The sequence below is a fragment of the Protopterus annectens genome, chromosome 3.part0 (genome assembly GCF_019279795.1).
Source record: "Protopterus annectens isolate FY-2018-M chromosome 3.part0, PAN1.0, whole genome shotgun sequence".
In the NCBI taxonomy this organism is placed as follows: domain Eukaryota; kingdom Metazoa; phylum Chordata; order Ceratodontiformes; family Protopteridae; genus Protopterus; species Protopterus annectens.
The window spans coordinates 1,094,360,432-1,094,383,538 of NC_056731.1; the positions used below are offsets into that span (position 1 = coordinate 1,094,360,432).

The 23,107-nt window shown below is 40.5% G+C and overlaps 1 protein-coding gene across 2 annotated transcripts in view; it reads right to left on the reverse strand.

Moving 5' to 3' along the window:
* The window catches only part of DROSHA (drosha ribonuclease III), a 3,547,421-nt gene that overhangs the window by 32,279 nt on the left and 3,492,035 nt on the right, over positions 1-23,107 (reverse strand). For both annotated transcript variants that reach the window (XM_044065333.1, XM_044065331.1), the window contains exon 32: positions 10,831-10,877. In XM_044065333.1, the coding sequence (XP_043921268.1) occupies positions 10,831-10,877 (47 nt within the window). The remainder of the gene's footprint in view (positions 1-10,830; positions 10,878-23,107) is intronic.

Below are 23,107 nucleotides of genomic sequence, written 5' to 3' on the forward strand. Positions count from 1 at the left end.
TAATTATCACATGATCCAACAAACCAATCAATTCAGACATTCATTAATGATCATTATTAAAGTGAACATAGCAACTAAATTTATATACAATTAACTATACCATTAAAACATCTTCCAATACCTAAAAATATTGTTTAAAGGCATACTAAAATTCAAAGAAACACGCACACAATATATATATATATATATATATATATATATATATATATATACACACACTCAGAATATTTCAATCAAACCTACAGTTTCATTCATCTTGATTTCAACATAGGTTTAATGCTTACTGAAGCATTCAAACCTGGTTCTTTATCCGCTTGTAATACACAAGGAAAAAGACGTGAAACTGGAGGCAAAAAGCTCTATTTGCAGAGTACCCCACCAACATACAATGTCCTCCCTGTGAAGCACATCCGTTTATTAGGATTTGTCCTGGACCTGCTCAAAGAATCTGTCACAAAACTGTTCCCTGAAGGAATGTAAACCACCTGAAGAACCAAGTGAAGGTGGACTGCAAAATCCCAAGCCTGAATAGCCTGCCGGCAAAGAAAGAAATATTTTGTGCCACCTTGTTTGATGATGTACCATGACTGTGAAATTTCCTGTAAAAACCTTTAAAGGACCCAGAACCCACAGGGAGTGAAAAGCTTAGACATCTAGAATTAGAGCTCTCATCTCCTTGATGTTGACAGGCTCCGCCAGTTGTTGATGGGAACAAACACCCTGAAATTTGAGGTTGCTGGAGGAGGCTTACCAACTCTGATTGGAAGCATCTGTGTACAGCACTCGAGTATGGACAGGAACCTGAAAAGACAGACCTGGATTCAAGGAAATCTGGTGAATCCAAAAGTGGAGTTTGAGCATACGACAAGGCAAGAGGGGACCCAGACACTCCATAGGAAGGCAATGCTGCATCCAAATATTCTTGAGATACCACTGAAATTTCCTCATGTGGAGTTTTTGGTAAAGGGGACCATGGGAATGATGGATGACATGCACCCCAGAGTTTGGAGAAATTCTCTTGCAGGAATAACTGGAACAGTTTGAAGGGTTTGGAAATGAGCAATCAAAGATTGGACCTTGGGAGGCAGGAGGCATGCCATCAGTGGAATGGTCTGAATCCTGCATCCTAAGAACACTTGGTCCTGACAGGGACTCAACACATATTTCTTAAGCAACTTTATTGAATTATCACTTGTGACATAGGCACATTTACATTTATATAAAAGTAATCAAACTATATTAACAAGTTAAAATTAACAAACATTATGTCTCACATATATTGCTATATATCATATAGCCTAAGCAACGTTACATAAATTATTCAATTCCTGACCCTTTTTTTAAAACAAGAAACACATTTATTAAACCATCACTTACAACAAAAGCAATCATACATTTATATAAATGAAAACAAACCACACCGACACAATCCTAGTTGCAAGCGTTTTACATCACAAACCATACTGACAAACTCCCAGCTGCAAACATCAACACATATTTCTCAAGATTAAGGATGATCCTCACATTGCATAGAAGAAGCATAGTGAAGTGAAAATCCTGAAGCAGGAGCTGTTGAGAGGGGGCTTGAATCAAAATATTGTCCAAGGGAAATATCTGAATTCCCTGAAATCTGTGGAAGGCTAGCATAGGGGTGAGGTATTTAGGAAAGACTCTCAGAGCTGTAGAAAGTCCAAAAAGTAAAGCAAAGAAAAAAGAAGTTATGTACTCACCATAACGTTCCATGTGAGTAGTTGTACTTTATTTGTCTTCAACCTGTGGGGTTATGGATCCATATCGGATTCGAGCCGGCAACTTTTGCTAGCATCAGCTCCGAGCTACAAACTTCTCCCCTTACCCATAATACACCTCCACTGCCTTCCATCCCCAGATCGAGTTTGCTGAACTTATACTGAGAGCCCGACCTGATAGATTTACTTGTGACCTATACTGCAGCCCGTAGGCTGATCATGCGTCAAGGTCCAGGGGAAGGAGGGAGGGACGGTTGAAGACAAATGAAGTACAATTACTCAGATGGAACGTTATGGTGAGTAAATAACTTCTTTATCTGAAGTAGTTTACTTCATTTCATCTTCAACCTGTGGGACAGAGTCCCCAGCTACTAAACTCCTGGGAGGCCCTCATGGAAGGATATTCCGGAGCACTGCAGAACCAAAGGATGCTCTCCTTCTGGAAGTCAAATCCAATTTGTAATGAGAAATAAATGTATGAAATGAGGACCAAGTATCTGCAGAACAAATATCATCCAAAGACACTCCAGACCAAAAGGCCGCAGACGTAGCCATGGACCTAGTGGAATGAGATTTTACCTGACCTGGAGGAGACATGCCTCTGTCCTTATAGACCTGCAGGATGCATGAAGAAATCCATCTAGCTATAGTGACCTTGGAGATTGTTTCCTTATATAAACTTTTTTGGGGAAACCTAACAACTGATCAGATTAACAGAAATGTTTTGTCATGTGTAAACAGAATCATAACTGTCTATGAACTTCCAACATGTGGAGTTTGTGAAAGGGTCTAAACTCCTTTGAGAGGCATCTTGTTCGTAAAATTAGAAAAAAACACAGGCAAATTGATAGTCTGATTGATATTAACTGGTGATGCCACCCTAGGAAGAAAGGATGGACTGGTTCGAAGGGAAACACTGTCTTTGTGAAAAATCATGTATGGAATTTTGATGGACAAGGCCTGTAATTCTGAAACCCTTCTTGCAGAGGTAATAGCCACCAGAAAAGCTGTTTTCCAAGATACAAATTTCAGATCTGCAGTTGCGACAGGCTCAAAAGGCTGAGCAACCAAAGCTTGAATAACCATAGTAAGGTCCCATGGGGAAAAGGATCTTTGACCGGGGGGCGTAACAAAAAGGTGCCTTTGATAAAGGCTTTACACAGTCTGGAAGAGGCTAAGGAGGCAGAATTTTTGCCCACATGAAAATGAGAAATGGCAGCCAAATGAAATTTAACAGTAGAAGAACTAGCTCCGTGCTGGAAAATATCAGCTAGAAAATCAAGAATGGTGGAAATACGAGCCGTGAAAGGGTCTAAACTCCTTTGAGAGGCCCAGAAAGAAAAATGTTTCCATTTGCTGCAATAAACCTTCCTGTTCAAAGATTTATGAGCAGCTACGAAAATAGATTTAACTGAGGAGGATAGTCCAGGAGTCCTAGCAATCACGGGAACTGCAGCAGCCAAGCCATGAGCTTCAGGCTGTCCAGACTCGGATGAGGCACCCCCGAAAGGTGTGAAATTAAATCCTGAATGGGATTTAGGATCCAAGGTGGAGCCAGAAGGTGAGACCAAAGGAAGGGAAAACATAACTGGCGAGGCCAGAATCGGGCAATAAGGATCACTTTGCTCCCCAGTCGACAAGCTTTCTGCAGAAACCTCAGAATGAGAGGTACAGACGGGTAAGCATACAGAAGACCGGGAGTCCAAGCATGAACTACAGCGTCTCTGGGGGATTTCCCCGGCAGGGGGTTCAGAGCGAAAAACTTGCTGCACTTCGAGTTGGAAGGAGATGCAAAAAGATCGCAGCAAGGATGACCCCACTCGCTGAAGATCTGTTCCACTACTGACAAATTCAGAGACCACTCGTAAGGCATCAGAATGGTCCAACTTAGCCTGTCCCCTAGAATGTTGGACCGTCCCAGAATGTGCGTTGTGATGAGAAAGCAACCAGTGGAGATTGCCCATTCCCACACTCTCATGGCCTTGCGACAAACGGGGTAAGATCTGGTCCCTCCCTGTTTGTTGGTATACCACACCCACTGACATGTTGTCTGACTGAATATCAATAGTCCCCAGAGGAAGAAAGGCATGAAGGGCCTGCAACGCTAGAAGGATCGCCCTCATCTCTAGGACATTTACATGCAAGCTGGTCTCAAGGGGGGACCACAGACCTTGGACTGTCCTGCCCAAACAATGCCCCCCTACCCAAGCTGGGAGGCAGCCGTGGTCACTGTGGTTTGGGCTGGGGCTGGAAAAAGGGGTCATCCCTCCAAAATGTCTGGAGAGCTCATCCACCATATGAGGGATGACCAACACACTCGACTGAGTTGAATAGGATAAGTCAATGGCAGTTCCAACAGAGAAAATTGAACCATTAAGAGTCCACTATAGAATCCTCATGTGTAACCGGGCACATGGGAGAAGAGTTATGGTCGTCGCCATCGAGCCTGGGGCCCTCAACACCGATTCCGCCATTGGAAGATGAGAAAGGTAGATCAGGGAGACATGCATCCTGAGGTTTTAAACTCTTTCCGAGGTCAGGAATATTCTGCACTGAAGAGTATCTATCCTGACACCAATGTAGTCTCTCACCTGTACAGGATCTAGGAGAGATTTGGATGTGTTGATTGTGATCCCCAAACGCAGTGCAAGTGTCAGGAAATAATCCCTGGTTTGGGAAAGTAGAAGCCTGGTGGGAGCAGTGAGGAGCCAATCGTCCAGGTACAGATAGACCTGAATCCCCTGAAGCCTCAGATCAGCCGCTACGACAGCCATCACTTTGGTAAACACCCTGGTGGCTGAAGTGAAACCAAAGGGTAGGGCTCGAAATTGGTAATGACTGACTCCTAGCCAGAAGCAAAGGAACCTCCTGGAGCTTTTGTGCATTTTTATGTGATAGTAAGCATCATGGAGGTCTAACGAGCACATCCAGACGTTCTCTTGCAGGTACAGCATGATGGACTGTTACGTGACCATCTGGAACTTCTCTTTGGCAACTGACAGGTTCAGGGTAGAGAGCTCCAGAATGGGCCTTAAGTCCCCTGTTTTCTTTGGCACCAAAAAGAACCTGGAGTAGAAGCCCGATCCGGACTGATCTTGGGGGACGATTTCGATGGCTCGTTTTACTAGCAGCTTGGAAATTTCCTGTGCTGCTGCCTCCCTTTGTGTGGGTGGTACATCCGGGAGATGTCTGGGAGATATGGGGGAATCAACGAAGGGGATAGAGTACCCTCTGGCTATGATTTGAAGCACCCAGCTGTCAATTGTTATGGACTCCCATGCCGCTGAGTGCAAGGAGAATTGTCCCCCGACTGCCTCCAGAGTAAAGCAGTCGGGCAACCCCTCAGGGTTGCTTCCCGGGTCTGTCCGAGAATGGTTCTCAAAACCCACAGTTCCGCGGACCCCCTCTGCCTCTGGGCCGGCATCCATTCTGTCCCCCTCTGCCTCTGAGGGAAGAAGGGCCCTGAGTGTCCCGGTAATACTGAGACTTCTGGAACCACATCTTCTTTTGCCCTCTCTGGTTCCGAGAAAAAGACCTTTGAGGGTTAGAGAAGCGGATCCTGACGACAGTGTCTTCCCGTCCTTCTCATTCTGGACTAATGTCTCCTTGACGGTCTTACCAAAGACACTACAGCTGTCATAAGGAGCATTGACAAACGACGCCTTGAAGGGTTCGGAGAATTGACATAACCTGAGCCAGGCGTTACGCCTCATGGACATGCCGGACCCAACCACGCTAGCCGCTCCTTCTGTAGTATGGGAGAGGAGTCGCACGGACGTGTTAGATACCACTTTTAAAGTGGCCATCCTTGCAGAGAACGAAGCCTTGTCCTCCTGCGACATGGACTTGGGGGGAGACTCCTCCAGCTCCTTTACTAGGTCGCGTTGGAGTCTAGTGACATGGGCCAAATAATTCAGCACCCTGATCGAAAAGGTAGCTGAAGCATACATCCACTTCCCTAAGTAGTCCATCATCCGTGACTCTCTGTCAGTAGGATGGACCGAGGAACTCTCCTGGGCAAGTTCCTTCTTAGTGGCTGCTGCTACCACCATGGCATCCATGGGGGAACCCTTATTCCAAAATGGCCTATCAATGGGGGGGGCTTAGTATTTTATCGGGTCACATTGGGATAGGCTCCATGGTGTCCAGTTCCTTTCATGCCAGTGAGGTGACCAAATCCACCAAAGGATCCGCAGGAGGGGACACCCAGGAAGTAGAAAGGCTGTCGAAAGCCTCCAGGAACACAGACTCATCAGAAGAAGGTTTGGGGGCAGACCAACCTCCCAGCTGGTGCAGGATCTCAATGATGTCTCCAAAGGAGACATCCTCGGGAGGTGACCTTGGGGAACCCTCTCCATCAACTAAATCCGTGTCCTCAGTGAGGGACTCGGGGGAGTCCAAGTGCCTCCTCTTGCACGTATGTTTGCGAGGCACATCTCCAGTGGGGCTCTCCGGGAGGCGCTCACAAGGCATTTGTTCCTCTGGGGAAACTGTCTGGGGCTCTTTGAGCATGGGCTGTCCCTCTGGTAAGACAATGAGGACAGTAGACAGACCCGAGGGGGCGGTCAGGGGTCTCAATCTGACAGACAGAACCTTTTCTACCACATTGAACCCCGAAGGAGAGCGAACCTCCTGAGAAACCAATAAGGTTGGTCAGTCTCCCCGGGGGTCCGATGTGAGAATCGGAGCTGGGCCTGAGGTGGACGGAGCTCTGAGGGAGGGAACCTGGCCCGACAAAGTCAGAGCCAATGAAAAAGGTTCCACTCCCATGGATCTGACACCCAAGCTCCGGCTCTGAGAGCAGCTTGGATCCGACCTGGTCACATCTGAAATGCTCCAGGCAGCTGTCGGCGTCGAGGAAGCAGGTACTGTTGGCACCGACCCCCTGACCAAGCCGACCTTGGATCCGAGTATTCCGAAGCCGAAGGTTGGATCAGAGAAGGAGAAATGGGTAGAAAGAAAGGAAGTGAGCTTCCCCCTCCAGAGGGAGGGGAGCTAGCAAGACCCCCATCTGGATCTGTGTATGGATAAAGAGCCTCATCATCTTATCCAGACCCATATCCGACAAGGAGCGCATTGACCGTGACGAGGCCACGGACTCCGACCTGGTGGGTCGGGGCACGGAGGCCCGAGAGGCTGGACGTGTCCCCTCCGGCTCCGGGGAGAACCTCGGAGATTGGAGCCGAGGAGAGTCATGGGTCTGTGGAGTCTTACTTGGAGAAGCGAGATCTGGGGACCTCTTCCTCTTTTTCCTCATCTTAGACTCTCTCTCTCCCTTTCTCTACCTCTCTTCTGCTCCGCTACCACAGTCTTTGGTACAGGAGGTTGAGTCTCAGCCTGGGAGGGAGGAGAAGAGAGAGGAGGGAGAGGCAGCCACAGCAGCCACTGTGACTGAAGCCAAAGAAGAGGAAAGAGTGTCGAAAGAAGGAAGAAGACCTTTGAGGGACAACTTGGCCTTCCTATTCTTTAGGGCATGGGGGTTGAAGCCCGCACAAATACTACACTCCACACTCAGGTGGGCCACACCCAAGCACAAAACATACAGAGCGTGGCCATCCACTGGGGAGAGCTTATATCCACACTCTGTGTAGCGCTTGAAAACAAGCTTTTCAGCCATCCTAAATAACAGAAAGATAGCCTTAGAAAAAGAAAAAAACAGGCAAGATCTTTCTAAATAACAAACACACACACCCACTCACTGCACTCGCTGCAGAGAACACTGGGGGGGGGGAGCTACTACCTACACCACAGATCAAACTACTCTAACTACCTAAAAACCACTAACACTTTACGAACCAAGCGAGGGGAGGAGATAGGAGACCTATACTAACATTAATCTGAAGAAAATTAGAAAATTTAACTACTAGCAGAAAGTTTTAAACCCACTGCTAGTTGGAGCTCAGAAGACACAATGTGAAGCAAATCACGGCAAATGAGATCTGGGGATGGAAGGCAGTGGAGGTGTATTATGGGTAAGGGGAGGAGTTTGGAGCTCAGAGCTGATGCTAGCAAAAGTTGCTGGCTCGGATACGATATGGATTCGTAACCTCACAGGTTGAAGACCAAATGAAGTAAACTACTTCAGATTGATAATTACAAGAAGAAACAGAGAAACAAAAACTTCCTGAAGAGAGGGTAAAGAGGAATGTGGAGGTAAGCACCTTTTAAATCCAGGGATACCAGAAAAGCTTGAGGAAGCAACAGAGGACACAGTCTTTGAAGAGACATCCTGAAAGAGGGAACAATGAGAGGGGTGTGGAGAAAGGACATGTCTAGAATGGGCCTCCATGATCCCTTCCTTCCTGGGAACCAGAAACATCCTGGTATAAAAACCTGTTCCCTGCTGAGAAATGGGGACAGGCAGGATGATTCTCTGCGCCACCACATCCTGATGAACCAAAGGAAAACATGGGAGCTGAGAAGCAGGAGGTAGAAGAAGGCCTGAGAATGGAGGAAGGGACTTCCAGACCATAAAATAACCATTCTGGAAAATGGGAAGCACTCAATCAAGTGTGGTTATCTCTTGCCAAACAGGAAAAGAAGGAATCAACCTAAGGGACAGAGGAATCTGGGCAACGGGTAGGCATGGCTTCATTTCAAATAGAAGAAGATTTGCTAGTAAAAGGAAGCTTTTGACCCTTACAGCCATAAGAAGAGTTGTCTGAAAAAAAAAACTCATAGAAGCCCTCTTGCCATTAGAAGGCTGTCTAGGCTGCCTATGGACAAAGGAAAGCTTAAATGGATAATTTCTGTGAAACTTAGAAACACAGAGATAAAAATCATTTCAGATCCTGCATAACTTCACCCTTATCCTGAAGAGTCTTAAACAATTTAGTAGCAGTAGTGCCAAAGAGATTCTGGTTGTCTAGGGGGAGTCTAATTTTTGGCCTTGATGTCTTCAGGCAGAGCCCAGAGGTGGAACCAAGAATACCTGCTAATAACAGACCCAGATCCTGTGCCCCTAGAAGAAGCATCAGCAGCAGCATAACTGCATTTAATGGAATGATGAGCCACCTGAGAAGCAGAGCTCAAAAGGAAAATGGCAGAAGTCTTACCCTCAGAATCAGCCACATTACCCAGAATGCACCCAAGTTTAGTGAGATGAGCTACGACATACCTAGTCATAATAGTCTGGTAATTAACAGTATTAAAAGGTAAGACACCAGAATTATACACTTTTCTTCATACATGTCCATGGAATAGGTGTTCTTATCAGAAAGCAAAAGTGTAGAAGAGGATAGTGACTTGGATGGCTTCTCAGTGGCCACAGAAATAACAGCAGGATCAGAGGAAGGGCGTTTAATACAAAAAATTCTAAGCTTGAGAAACTTTACAGAGCCTGTCTGGCTTCTTGGGGCAGGAAGATGAGAATTGTGAGCCTGAGAAGCTGGAGTGAAAGTATCCAAAAGGACATTCAGCACTGGAGGGACTGCAAAAGGCCGAGAAAAAAATCTATTTGCAAGAGTTCATAATACTTTGAATGTCACAAACATGAGAACAGTCCACTTAAAATATTCCATCATACGAACCACCATATCCCAAAAGACAATTCCTCCATACAGAAGTAAGGAGAAAGGGAAGCCTCTTCTTCTGACTCCAGGGCAAGAGGAGAGTGGATCTGAGAGCAGTAAGCCAATGACTCCTTTCCTGAGTCCAACTCTTCATCAGAGGGATCAGAGTGCTTAGGACAGCAAGAACAGGTAATCCTGAAGGGGGCTTTAGAGCCAAAAAGTGTTGAAAAGCCCGAGTAAAATCCTGCAGTTACCCACAGGAGCCACATGCTTAGTCTTCTGTTTCTTTTTTAAAGGGACATCAGTTTTACCAAATCTAGGAGGTTCAGACCCCTGCCTAGATTCAATGAGGGTACCAGGCACCTCTTCCCTAACAAGTATCTGTGGAATCCCCCTGGGTCCCTCTCATATCAGCTATGGACCCCCTTCCACATCTACACCAGATATAGGCACAGCCTCAGCAGATATGCAGGTAGACAACTCCATTTTGGCCTCCAACTATGTCAAGGCAGAGAACACTGACACTAGCACTGGAGTGTTACCGGGTCCTTCATCCAAAAAGATGGAGACATCTGGTGGAAATTGGAGTGCAGCAGGGTCAGTACGCATCTTTCTGGTTTTCTTCTTAAATGGTGGTTGAATGTTGGGGTGAGCGGATTCAGCTATGGTACCCTGAGTCAAAAACTTTAATCACTGGTTCTCCAAATAAATGTAAAGAGATGACAGACAAATAAGGAGTGTCTTGGGGACAAATCTCACACTGAGTATGGTTGTGTGTAGCACTAAAACAAAAAAGGCACTTCTTAAGTCTATATTTGCCTCCCACATTCATATTTTCCCTTCCTGGATGACATGTAAACTAAAGTAAAAGTAAGAAGAAGAAAAAGGAAAAGACCCCAACTGGACAATTATTTTTAGAAAGTTTGTTAGTTAATCCAACTTGCTGAATGGCTTGCATATCGAATTCAAAGGTAATATTTGGACTGGCAGCAAAGAAGTTCTAAGGATAATGTGCTTGTTTGTCACATATGTACTTCACGCGTTGCACATAGGACATACGTCTGGAAGGTGTAAAAGCTTTGTTATGTTGGCCAGAATTTTGTCTGTCCTCGGCAGGATATTTCAGGACTAAAGAATACTGCAACAGTGATTATGAAGAAGATCAACAGATCATCCCACTTTGTTCTACATAGGATACACCGGTAAAAATGAGAAAAGACCGCCAAAGAAGTCTGTGCAAATAAAACAATAAAGGCATTTCAACAGAATGATAATTAGTGTTTTTATTCTGTTGCACCACCACCTGCTATTCTAACTGCATGTCTTTTGTAAAGGTGTAATACATCTGGGAACAGATGCTACATACAAAATATACATGCTAAATTAATTTGAAATTCAGAGTTTCAGATGCACTAAATTATGATTAGATGTAACATTAGAAACCAACAACAAACCTTTCCCAAGCAGAAGACATATTATTATGGCCACAAAAAAACTGCAGAGAGACTAACTGATTTGAATGGAACATACTATATGATGAACACAAATCAGCAGATGTAGAAAGTACTTACATTTTTCAAGTGCATCCATTGCCGCTCCCATTTCAGCCTGTTGTATACTGAAAAACAGACAAAAATATCTATCAGTTAATGAGTTTTACCCTGTGCAAGATGTTCACAATTCATCTGATCTATTTAACTTCCTTTTATGCAGTCATTGTAAGTAATCACTGCATAGTGCGCAAGATGCTTAGGATTAAGAACTTAAAGTGACATTCACATGAATGAATGGAAGTTATAACGTTCAAAAGCTGCAGGAAGAAAGATGGGAACTGTATCTTGACTCATCTAAGGGTAAAAAACTAACACAGAATCATTAAATACAGTACTATAGTCAGGTAAAAAAATGGGTAAGTTGAACAGGTACATCAGTGAAAGAAACAATACTCACATATGTGATATGCAGCTCTGGACAAGGAATATAGGTTTCCGCAAAACTAATGAGCAGCATATAGTCAGAATAGAATTTACAGTGAGGCAAAATTTCTATAAAAAGAACATAGTACAGTTGTGTAAGAAAACTTACTATAACAGCAGATGTTCAAAAAGATCACTCTTGCAGTAGCATAAACTATACAGGATGTATCCTGGCAAGGACTGGCTATTCGGCCAGTATCCAAAGCTTTTGGGTGCTTTCCACGCACTTGTAAGTCTGAATAGGCACAACAGTGTGCCAGTACAAAGAAAGATATACAGGTGCCAAAATTCAGAGCTTTTGTGCCTCTCAGGAAAGGAAGGCTAGGGCCCAAATGTAAGTAGTCATGTGCTAGGAAAGGAAAAAGGCAGGTATAATGGGAACTCCACCCTGGCAGATAACCCACAAAGGAAGAACAAATAAAGGTGACAGAAGAGAGGGTGTTAATACTGCAACAGTGATCTATTCGTACATCTACTGTTACGGTAAGCTTACTTAAAGAACTGTACTATGTTTATCACTAGATCACCATAGCAGTAGACTAAGCTATATGGGACAACTACAAAAGCTTAGACAGGTAGATAGTTGGGAAAAAGAAGGATCAGATTCCAGGAGCCTACATAATAGTCCTAGCAAAAATGGCTATACATCTAGAGAAGGATTCAATCTTGTAAGGTTTACTGAAGGTGTGAACAGATGACCAAACTGCCACTTCTAGAATACTTCTACAGTCTACCCCTTTCCAAAAAGCTCTAGAAGTTGCCAAAGCCCTAGTAGACTGAGCTCTATCATTGAAAGTTTTCCTGTGGTAAGAATAATACAACCGCATTGCATGGCATAACCATTTAAAAATGGTCTGTTTTGAAATTGGTTGTCCCTATTTTCTTACCTTAAGATTAAATGAACAGTTGGTTGGAAGTTCTAAAGTCCATTGTCCTGTCAATATCATATCTGAGTTGTCTGTGTGGACATTGAGACTATAAGGGATTCTCTCTCCCTTATTTTTGGTTCATGAAAGAATACAGGGAGATGAACATAGAGAATTCTGATACCATCTAAGGCATGAAGGAGTTTTTTTCTCTCTCAAGGATACCCTAGACTTATGAAAAGTGAAATAAGTTTGAAGTACCATAAGAGCTTGCAACCCAGATTCTCTCCTAGCCAAAGTCAGAGCAGTAGCACTACTTTCCATGTCAAGAACTTTAAATCAGCCTAACGAACTAGTTCAAAAGGAAAACGTGTTAAGTTTTTCTAGTACAAAATTAACAGCACAAACAGAAGTCACATGTTTTCTAGTTGGACCAATGTGAAGTAACTCTTTCAGAAATGGTTTTACCTGGGATAAGGATGAAAGGGGTCCTAGGGCAGACAGGCAGAAATGGCAGAAAGATGAATCTTAACAGAGGATTTTAATGTCAGAGGCTGGATTTTAGCAACTCATGAAGACACTAAAGAACCAAAGTGGCTTCAGCTTTTATACAGTCTTGTATATTTTATGGTACCAACCAGAAATATCATCCATTAGGCCAAGTAATATTTTCTAGCAGCAAGGTTCTTTTTTCCAATATACATTTTTATCCGATTATCATGTATGACACAGGCAATCTTACAAACATTAATTGTCAGTTAAGCATCAATATGGCACATTCAAATCCTACCACTTAAACCTCATTCCATCTCTGTATATATTGTTCCCACATTTCCCATTTTTTCCTATGTAGTTTGCTCCTTCACTTTTATAAAGATCCCAGTTCCATTTGTTTTAGCTCTGTTACTATAGTCACTACTTCTAGTAAAGTTGGTCTAGACTTTGATTTCCATTTTTTAGTAATTGCTTTTTTGGCAGCAACCATAATTTGACTCAGCAAGGCTTTACTATGTCTAGGCAATTCTGATTCTGCATCACAGCTGAAAAAAATGATCTCCCCAGTCAATCCAATCCTGTCATCTAGCATTTCCGACACAGCAGTCCGCAGGGAATCCCTAAAGACTCCCAGCTCACTAAACTCCCAAAAAATATGTCCCCCCCTGCCTGTCACACCTCCAACATTTGCTATCCACCTGAGGAAAAATTCTTTGGAGTGTACTTGGGTTATAAAAATACCTATGCAAACACTTCCAGGCAAAGATCCTAAATCTTCTATACTTTGTTGCATATTTGGGAGATACACATATATCCCCCCATTGTCTATTTGTGAACTGCTATTCCAATCTCTCTTCCCAATCCTTTCTAAGATCATCTGATTCTTATAGTTATCATGCAATACTGTATATGCTGTAACTGTTCCTTTTTTAATGGCAGCTTCATTTCTAGATTCTATTAAAAACTCTACCAGTGCTGGTCTTTCATTTAAGAGCCCCCTATTTCTTTCTCTTTGCCTATACTCTGATATCAATCCTTGATAGGGAAGGCAATGTCTAACCTGCAGACCAAATAAATTCTTGGCATCTTCCCATTCTATTACCTTTCCCTTTCTAGTTATTTGCTCCCAATACCTTGGTTCCTTTGCCACTTTTCTCCAATAAATTCCAGTCCCCTCTTTCCTATTATCTGTATCCCTAACCACTGTCATCCCTACCGGCAGAATCTATTTTCTCCATTCTCGTGCTGGTTTAGTTCTTAGAATACTCCCTGCTATTTTATGAATATAATACTCTGTATGGTTTTTGTTGTTCTCCTTAAGAGTTTGCATCCAAAATCCCAAGCTCTCCTTACTTATTGAGCTTCCCCCTGTATCATCATCATTCCTTTGGACTTTGTATTATAGTTTTCTGCTTGTGCTATGTACAAGATCCTTAACTGTGTTGCTCTAAAATACCCCCCTCAAATTGGGCAATCCTAGTCCGCCTTGTTCTAATGGAAGAATGAGCTTATACCACTTGACCCTTATTGTCTTCACTTCCCAGATAAAATCCTTCAACTCTTTATTTAACTGCTATCCACAGCTTCTCCTCTGGTTGATAAAAATATGCCTGACCTGTCCATAAGACTAAAGGGAATAAAAACATTTTAACTGCTTGTATCTTAGTATCCATATAACAAAGCTTCCAGTTTCTCGATTTTTGTATTATCTTCTGTTTAGTCTCTTCCCACATATCCTTAGCTGCCACAACACAGTCATTTCTAATCCATACTCCTAAATACTTCATTTTATCATGTCCCATAAATATGGATATTGTTGGACCAATTCGTGTGTGGGTACATAGTTTACTACTATTGCTTTTGTTTTAATTTCATTAATTTTGTACCTGAACCTGAGAAGATTTGAAACTGTCTTAAAATATTCCACAACACTGTTAATGTCCCTTTTTGGTTTTGTCATGTATAAAACAATATCATCTGCAAATAGAGCCAACTTTTCCTGATTACCATACCAACTGTATCCTTGAATTTCTGAATCCCTCATTTTCTTTGCCAATGGTTCTAAATATAATACAAACAAAAAAGGGGAAACTGAAATATATATATATATTTTATATATATATATATATATATATATATATATATATATATATATATATATATATATATACTCCTAATCAACCTTATAATTGTATCAGGGAAAGCAAATGCTTCCACTGCCCTGCTCATGAAGTCCCAGTCTACTCTGTCAAATACTTTCTCTGCATCAAGACCCACCAATAACACTGGTATTTTCTTACACACTGCTTCCCTCTGGATCATCAATGTTCTGTTAATATTGTCAAATGTTTGCCTCCCCTCCACAAAAACCACACTGACCCGTATCTATCAATTTTGGTATCAATTTTGTCATTCTTTTAGACATTCAAAGCAAACATTTTATAATCATGGTTTAGTATTGAAATGGGCCTGTATGAAGCTGGAACCAATGGATCTGTATCCTCTTTAGGTATTACCGTTATCACCTTTTTCTTCTAGGATGCTGGTACTTTTCCTGCTCTTAAAATACTGTTAAACAAAACCTCCCAGATCTTTATCAGTTTTTTCCTCCTAGCTTCCAAACTTTCAGAGGAAAACCATCTATTCCTGGAGACTTTCCTGTACATACATAGCCATTTCTATCTCATCTCTTCCTTTCCTACCTGATAGCAACTGAGCCTCATCTACCTCTAACCTTGGCACATTTAATTCTTCCATAATCATGTCCATTTGTACCTTTTCTTGATTTTCATATTTCTCTGCTTTATACAAATTTTTATAAAATTTCCGAAGTATTTCTAATACTTCTACAGGATCTCTTGTTATCTTCCTTGTTACAGGCTCCCTAAGCTTGGTGACAGCCCCTTCCACTTCTTTTTGCCTGAGTTGTTCTACTAAAAGTGTTTTTGTGATCTAGAATGATTATCAAAAAACAGTTACTTAACAGCAATCTTTCCAAACTCATGCATGTTATCGAGGTAATCCCTTATTTTCTGTTTTAACACTCTGAAGTTGCTCCTTTTCTTGTTCTGAGAGACTCCCCCCCCTCTTGCAATATTATAACATTTGTCAGTCCATCTAAATAATTCTTGTTACTTAACCAAACCTCCCTTTCCTTTATTTCCACCCTAGTTTCAAACTCCACTTTAATTTTATGCCACTCCCTAGCTATATTTTCAGAAGAAATTTTTATCTTCTCCAGTAGTTCCTGAATTAATTCCAAAACCCATTCCTTAAATACCTCTCTTTTCAACCGATGGTGGGAAAGCGCCAGTGTCATTTTTATTTCATTACTTTTGTTTTTATATTAGTTATTATTGGTGCATAATCTGAAATAGTTATTGGGTGCATTTCAAGACCTTCAATTAAATGCACATGTTCCTGGGAAATATAAATTCTATCTAGCCTAGCCCAGTTTTTGTATCTTGGAGAATAATATGTAAATTCACTCAGAATGCCTAGTACTGAATGCACATCTTCCATGCCAAACATTTTCATAAATTCTGTCAAAAATCTACTCTCCTTTGTTATATTTTCCCTTCTAGGCCCTCCCCAGACAAACCTACACTGTTGCAAACCAAATTCCAGTCTCCACCTATAAGTAATATTCCTTGCTGAAAGTTGATTATTTCTCCCAGAATTTTCTTAAGCTCCATTATAGCAGTTTTAGGTGGAATGTAAATGCATGCCAGTGTAATACTCCTCCCTTGCCAATACTCCCTTAATACTATATATCTTCCATTAATATCTTTTCCCCCTCTTCTATCACTATTAGAGCTCCTCTTGCAAGTAATGGAAATACTCTTTTCCTTTGCCCCAGATATTCTGCTAAATAACCATCCTGAAAACCTTTATCAAATTCACATGTTCAGTTCTTTCCAGATGTCTCCTGTGTAGCATAACTATTTCCACTCTACATTTTTAATATAGTTCACTACTCTCTCTTTTTTATATTTATCTGTAAGAGCATTCAAAGTGAAATAAATTACAGAAAGCATAACTTTCTTATATAGTTATTATTACCACCTTTATGTATAACTGCTTTTTTGTTAAATGTCTAGTTCCAACTATTACATGCATGTACTGTTCAGCAGGTTGGTCTTTTATACAGTTGTTTCTTGTCATACACATGTGAGCCTATGCTACATCTTACATACATTTTTTTTGAAAGCCCTCAAGCAGAACAAACAACCCCGCCATTCCTCCTGCTAAACCTATCAACTTAATAAGACACAAAACTATGTACATCTTCAAATATTGATGTTTTTGCTTCCTAATAAGAACAACTGATAGCCACACAGACAGGCTAGAGTTAACCAAAAAGAAAAATTAGTCATGCTAAGATGCATGGTACATACTGTGCTATTAGTACTATTTGATTTTGTCTATCTTTATAACTCTCCCAGCTAAGAAAACACTTGAATGGTTTCAGTAAACATTTTCTCCAAGCAACTTCTCTTTATCAAATTGTCTTCTAGTGACATGCAAACCAGACACAAAACTGTTAAGGTTAACTCGTTTACCAGAAAAAGACTTATAATATTCAATATTCTTTTTCATTTACATGCTTTGTAATAAACTTGTTACTGGATAACACCTAGGGTCTTAACCCTGTCATTTCCCTATGCAAGCATGGGAAAAAGCACACTGATTCTTCTTTTGTCATACTCTTTTAACCAGACCCCCCCTTTATTTTTTACACTGCAGTGCCTACATTTCTTAAAACTGAACAAAGAAAAAGAAAGAAGGGAGAAAAAACACCTGTTTATATTATATCAGTATCCCCATTGCATTAAACCCCCCTAAGAAAACCTTACTTCAAGTTTAACTGGGTTTGTCTTTTCTTTAAAGCTCTCCCACCTGGGAAAACCCAATCGCTTTCAGAGAACATTCTATCCTAGCCAATTTCTCTTTTCTTTTTCCCCACAGCCAATCCCCTTCCACCAGACTGTTTCCATGAAGACATGAGAACCAGACAGCCAGTTTCTCTTTATCAGATTGTTTCCATGGAAACACGAAAACCAGCTGCAGAATTGCTACTACGTATACATGCATTTGTTAGAAAAAAAAGTCTCATAATATTCAATATTCTTTTTCATGTACTTGCTCTGTATTAAAATTAATCAAAGGTCCTTAATCCAGTCATTTCCCCATGCAAGAATCATGCCTTTTTAACCAGGCTCTTTTTTTTTTTTTTTTTTTACATTGCATTGCCTATATTTCTCAAAACCGTACAAGAAGAAAGACAGAAGAGGGGAGAAAAAGAAAATCCCCATTACACTTAAAAACAGCAAGAAAACCATACACAAATACAGTACTGTTAAGAAAGGAAAATGTTTTCTTTACTTACTTACTTTACTAGCTGTCTTCCCTCTTCCCCTCTCCAAAGCATTTTTCTTAATATTAATGATATGAAGTAGGGCATATACTTTAGAGTCCCCCACAAGTCCAACAAATTATGAAAAAGTCCAATATTTCCAGCTTTGCTTGTTCTGTCATATTTTACAAATATGAGTATTGCATTGTAATCCCACAGTAAGTTACTGATTTTATTACTGTTCTTCTCCATTGCCCAAATCCTGTCCCTGCTTCATTTCCAACATACTCTCGATTCTTCTAGTCAAGTGTAGTGCTCCCTTCCCTCTCATCAACATTTTCCGTTGAAATACAGAAAAAGATTTCACAGCTACAGTCTCCCTGTGGTCTATCATCAGAAGAACAAGAAGCAGAATCTCCTTCTGTTTCACAGCTCATTTTTTGTTGGACAAACTTTTGTATTTCCTCCTTAACATAAACTTCATAAAAAAAAATGATTTTGTCCCCCCTGGGAAGAATACCTTAAAGACAGCTGGATACAGTAGCTTGAATCTCACACATGCGTCTCAACATGCCCTGAATAATGGAAGAAATTTACTCCTCTTCTGCCTGGTGTACAATGAGTAATCATTCTCCATAAATACTCCACTGTCTCCTACTTTTAGTATTTTGTCCTTCTGCCACAGTTTTGTTAGAATCAACTCCTTCTGCTGGTAGGATTGGATCTTTACTATTAAAGATCTAGGTTGCTTTCTTACAGCTAGGTTTGGAACACACACATGATGTGCCCTTTCAACTAACAACTCCTGCAATGGAATACCAATCCAGTTGCTTATTTTTGCTTTCATAAAATTAATGCAGTCTGTTCCTTCCAGCTTAGCTGAAAATCTCAGGTTTTCCCTATATGTTCTGTCCTCTAATTCTATTACTTTCTGAAACATCTATTTCCAAGCAGTTTCATATTCAGCCTGCCTTTTCTTCATTTCGATCTCTCATTTTGCAGCTTTATCATCTTATCTGAATATCTGTTTAAAGCTTCTTCCATTTCTCCCAGCTTTTTGTTGTTTGTGTTGATATACTCCATCAGTGTTTTGTTTATTTTAACCGGGTCTGTATGCAGCTGTCTTGTATATTCCTAGTGGAAGTCATGTCTGAAGGTTGCATAGCTTTTTGCTGAACAGCTGCAGAACCTTCCCCAGTCAGTGTTTCTTCCTCATTTTTGTAGCTGATTTTTTCCAGATCTTCTGTATTTTTTTATTCTTGGCATCCAAGCAGCACACTTACTACCCAGTTACTGAAATTTACCCATAAACACAAGTCTACTGGCCTTCTCTACTGAGTTTCTGTTTTCACACTGGGAGAGCTAGAAACATGCTGTTACTCAATGTGCAACCATCTTGGAAGTCTAGCAGCAAGGTTCTTAGCTACCTTTAATACTGTTGCAAATCCTCAGAAAAAAACAGTTCCTGAGATAGAGATCAAAATTCTCATCAGATGAAGAAATTTCAGGATGGGTGTATCAGAGATCCCTTGTCATGTATGAGTAATTCCATCCTGTGGGGACGTTTGTGGTAACTGTCCTTGGCAGCTTGAAGAGATGAGATAACCACTGCTGTCTGGCCAAAAGGGAGCTACTGAAATAATCTTTGAGGAGTCCTTCTGGATCTTTAAAATAACTGTGGTTATCAGGAGCAAAGCATACAGGAACACTCCGTTCCATGGGAATAAGGCGGCATCCTACTTTCAGGCCATTCTGCAAGGAGTCACGCGGCATAACTTGTTCAACTGTCTATTGTGACGGGAGGCAAACAAATCTACTTAGGGAGTTCCCCACAGGTCAATTATCTCCGGGAAGACCCCTGTATGTAACATCCATTTGGTGCGACAAATGATTTAGGGATTTCAATGCATTTACTAATGTCAACATTTCTTTAATGATCCAGAAAAAATGCTGAGGTTAGGCTCCAGTGTCCAAATCAAAGTAAGCAGTCTTCAGTCTTCAATAAAGGTAAAAAAGCAGACTTGAATCGAAGAATAAAAGTGTAAGAAGTCTTCTTTATTGTCACACAAGCACTTTCACATATTGCTTCCTCAGGTGTATACTAACAAAGGTAAACCACACCTATATATACTTAACTAAAATAATCATGAGACTCAATAACCCATTTACCATTAAAGCTGTATTCTCTCTTATAAATCAGAAAGCATTGCTTAAAGCTAAGTGTGTATGACACAACAAAAGTGTGACTATTTAATAAAATAAATCTAAAATACATAATATATATCTAGAAAACATTCTATCTTCATATTCATAATGTAGAGCTTCTAAAAATATATATAGAACTTCTAAAAAATACATTAATTTTAATGCATCATTTTAATAAAATTCTTAAAAACATATAAATATAGATATTTCATAGCAAACATTGCATAAAAATATATTAATATATTAAAAACATAAACCCATAGCCATCTATTTACCTACGTAGCCCCCATTTTCTTAAGATAGGCTTAATGGGCATGCTGTCATTCAGCCCATGACCAAAGTTGGCTCTCAGCATAGCTATCCCCATCTTGCTTCAGCTTCTTCGGTTCTATCTCTAATGTCACTATTTCTCATATTCTCATAAGTTCTTGCAACAATCATAAACCTAAATGTATGTTTTTGGCCTACCTTCAAAACGTGCTTAGACAAAGCGTTGTTCTCTGAGCCCTTCCCTATGTGGTATACATGTTCTCTAATCCTTTCTCTGAGGCTGCGGTCTGTTTTGCCTACATAAAAACAGTTGCACTGGCCACAGATAGCAAGATAAACCACATGGGTGGTCAAACATGAACCACCAACCCTAAGCTCATAAAGTGCATTTGTATCTGGATGTACAAAGTGAGTATCACTGCAAATATACTGGCATTGATTACACTTGCCACATGGTCTAGTGCCAATCATATTCTCAAGATTCACTTTGTCTCGACCGTTGCATAATCTCCTTTTGAGATTCTTTTTATTCTTAAAGGTGAATTGTGGTTTACATCCTACCACTCCACTAATTACTGGGTCTGTCATCAGAATTTTCCAATGGTTATTAACTATCTCTGTATATTTCCTCACATCCCTAGAGTAGGAAATATTGACCTTAAGCTTATTCTCACTTGTCTTAGCGTCCCTGTTAAATTTATCTGAGAAATAAGGTCTATCATCAAATGAATGGTGTAGCGATGGGTAGCTCGTGCTCAAATACCTATGCCATTGCAGTTATGTTAGCCTGGGAGAGAGTACACGTATTGAATGGACCCTTTAGTGACATGATACCTTTCTACAGGAGATTTGTAGATGATCTTTTTATTCTGTGGAAGGGTAATATGACAGAGTTTGTTGACTATATTAACAACACAACAAGCTTTTTAAAATTCACCTTAAATTACTCTGAAGAAAGCGTGAGCTTTTTGGATGTATTAATAGAAAGAGATGAAAAAGGAGCTATTACCACAAGATTATATAGGAAGGAATGCCATGTGAATAGCTTATTATCAAGGGAGAGCATGCATCCTAAATATGTGTTCAGGAACGTTAGCCAGAATCAATTTTTTAGGGCATCCAGATTGAGTTCTAGACATAATGACTGTCAGGAACAGCTTGTTAAGACCTGTTATGAATTGGATGAGAGGGGTTATGAGAGAAGTATGATAGAGGAAGGCTTTATAAAAGCACAGCAAATGAGAGGTACAAGGGCCAAACCTTATTTCTCAGATAAATTTAACAGGGAAGCTAAGACAAGTGAGAATAAGCTTAAGGTCAATATTTCCTACTCTAGGGATGTGAGGAAATATACAGAGATAGTTAATAACCATTGGAAAATTCTGATGACAGACCCAGTAATTAGTGGAGTGGTAGGATGTAAACCACAATTCACCTTTAAGAATAAAAATAATCTCAAAAGGAGATTATGCAACGGTCGAGATAAAGTGAATCTTGAGAATATGATTGGCACTAGACCATGTGGCAAGTGTAATCAATGCCAGTATATTTGCAGTGATACTCACTTTGTACATCCAGATACAAATGCACTTTATGAGCTTAGGGTTGGTGGTTCATGTTTGACCACCCATGTGGTTTATCTTGCTATCTGTGGCCAGTGCAACTGTTTTTATGTAGGCAAAACAGACCGCAGCCTCAGAGAAAGGATTAGAGAACATGTATACCACATACGGAAGGGCTCAGAGAACAACGCTTTGTCTAAGCACGTTTTGAAGGTAGGCCAAAACATACATTTAGGTTTATGATTGTTGCAAGAACTTATGAGAATATGAGAAATAGTGACATTAGAGATAGAACCGAAGAAGCTGAAGCAAGATGGATAGCTATGCTGAGAGCCAACTTTGGTCATGGGCTGAATGACAGCATGCCCATTAAGCCTATCTTAAGAAAAAGGGGGCTACGAGGTAAATAGATGGCTATGGGTTTATGTTTTTAATATATTAATATATTAATATATTTTTATGCAATGTTTGCTATGAAATATCTATATTTATATGTTTTTAAGAATTTTATTAAAATGATGCATTAAAATTGATGTATTTTTTAGAAGTTCTATATATATTTTTAGAAGCTCTACATTATGAATATGAAGATAGAATGTTTTCTAGATATATATTATGTATTTTAGATTTATTGTATTTTATTAAATAGTCACACTTTTGTTGTGTCATACACACTTAGCTTTAAGCAATTCTTTCTGAGTTATAAGAGAGAATACAGCTTTAATGGTAAATGGGTTATTGAGTCACATGATTATTTTAGTTAAGTATATATAGGTGTGGTTTACCTTTGTTAGTATACACCTGAGGAAGCAATATGTGAAAGCGCTTGTGTGACAATAAAGAAGACTTCTTACACTTTTATTCTTCGATTCAAGTCTGCTTTTTTACCTTTATTGAAGACTGAAGACTGCTTTTTTACTTTGATTTGGACACTGGAGCCTAACCTCAGCATTTTTTCTGGATTTTTGTTTGCCTTTACTGTGTTTGCAGAGGTATTCTGGTTGCTATTGGGCATTTTCTGCATAGTACTGATTTCTTTAATGATTTTGATCCTCCTTTTGAAATAATGATCTCAAAGACCCTGTACCTGGAATCCCTTACATACAGCCCCCATCCCA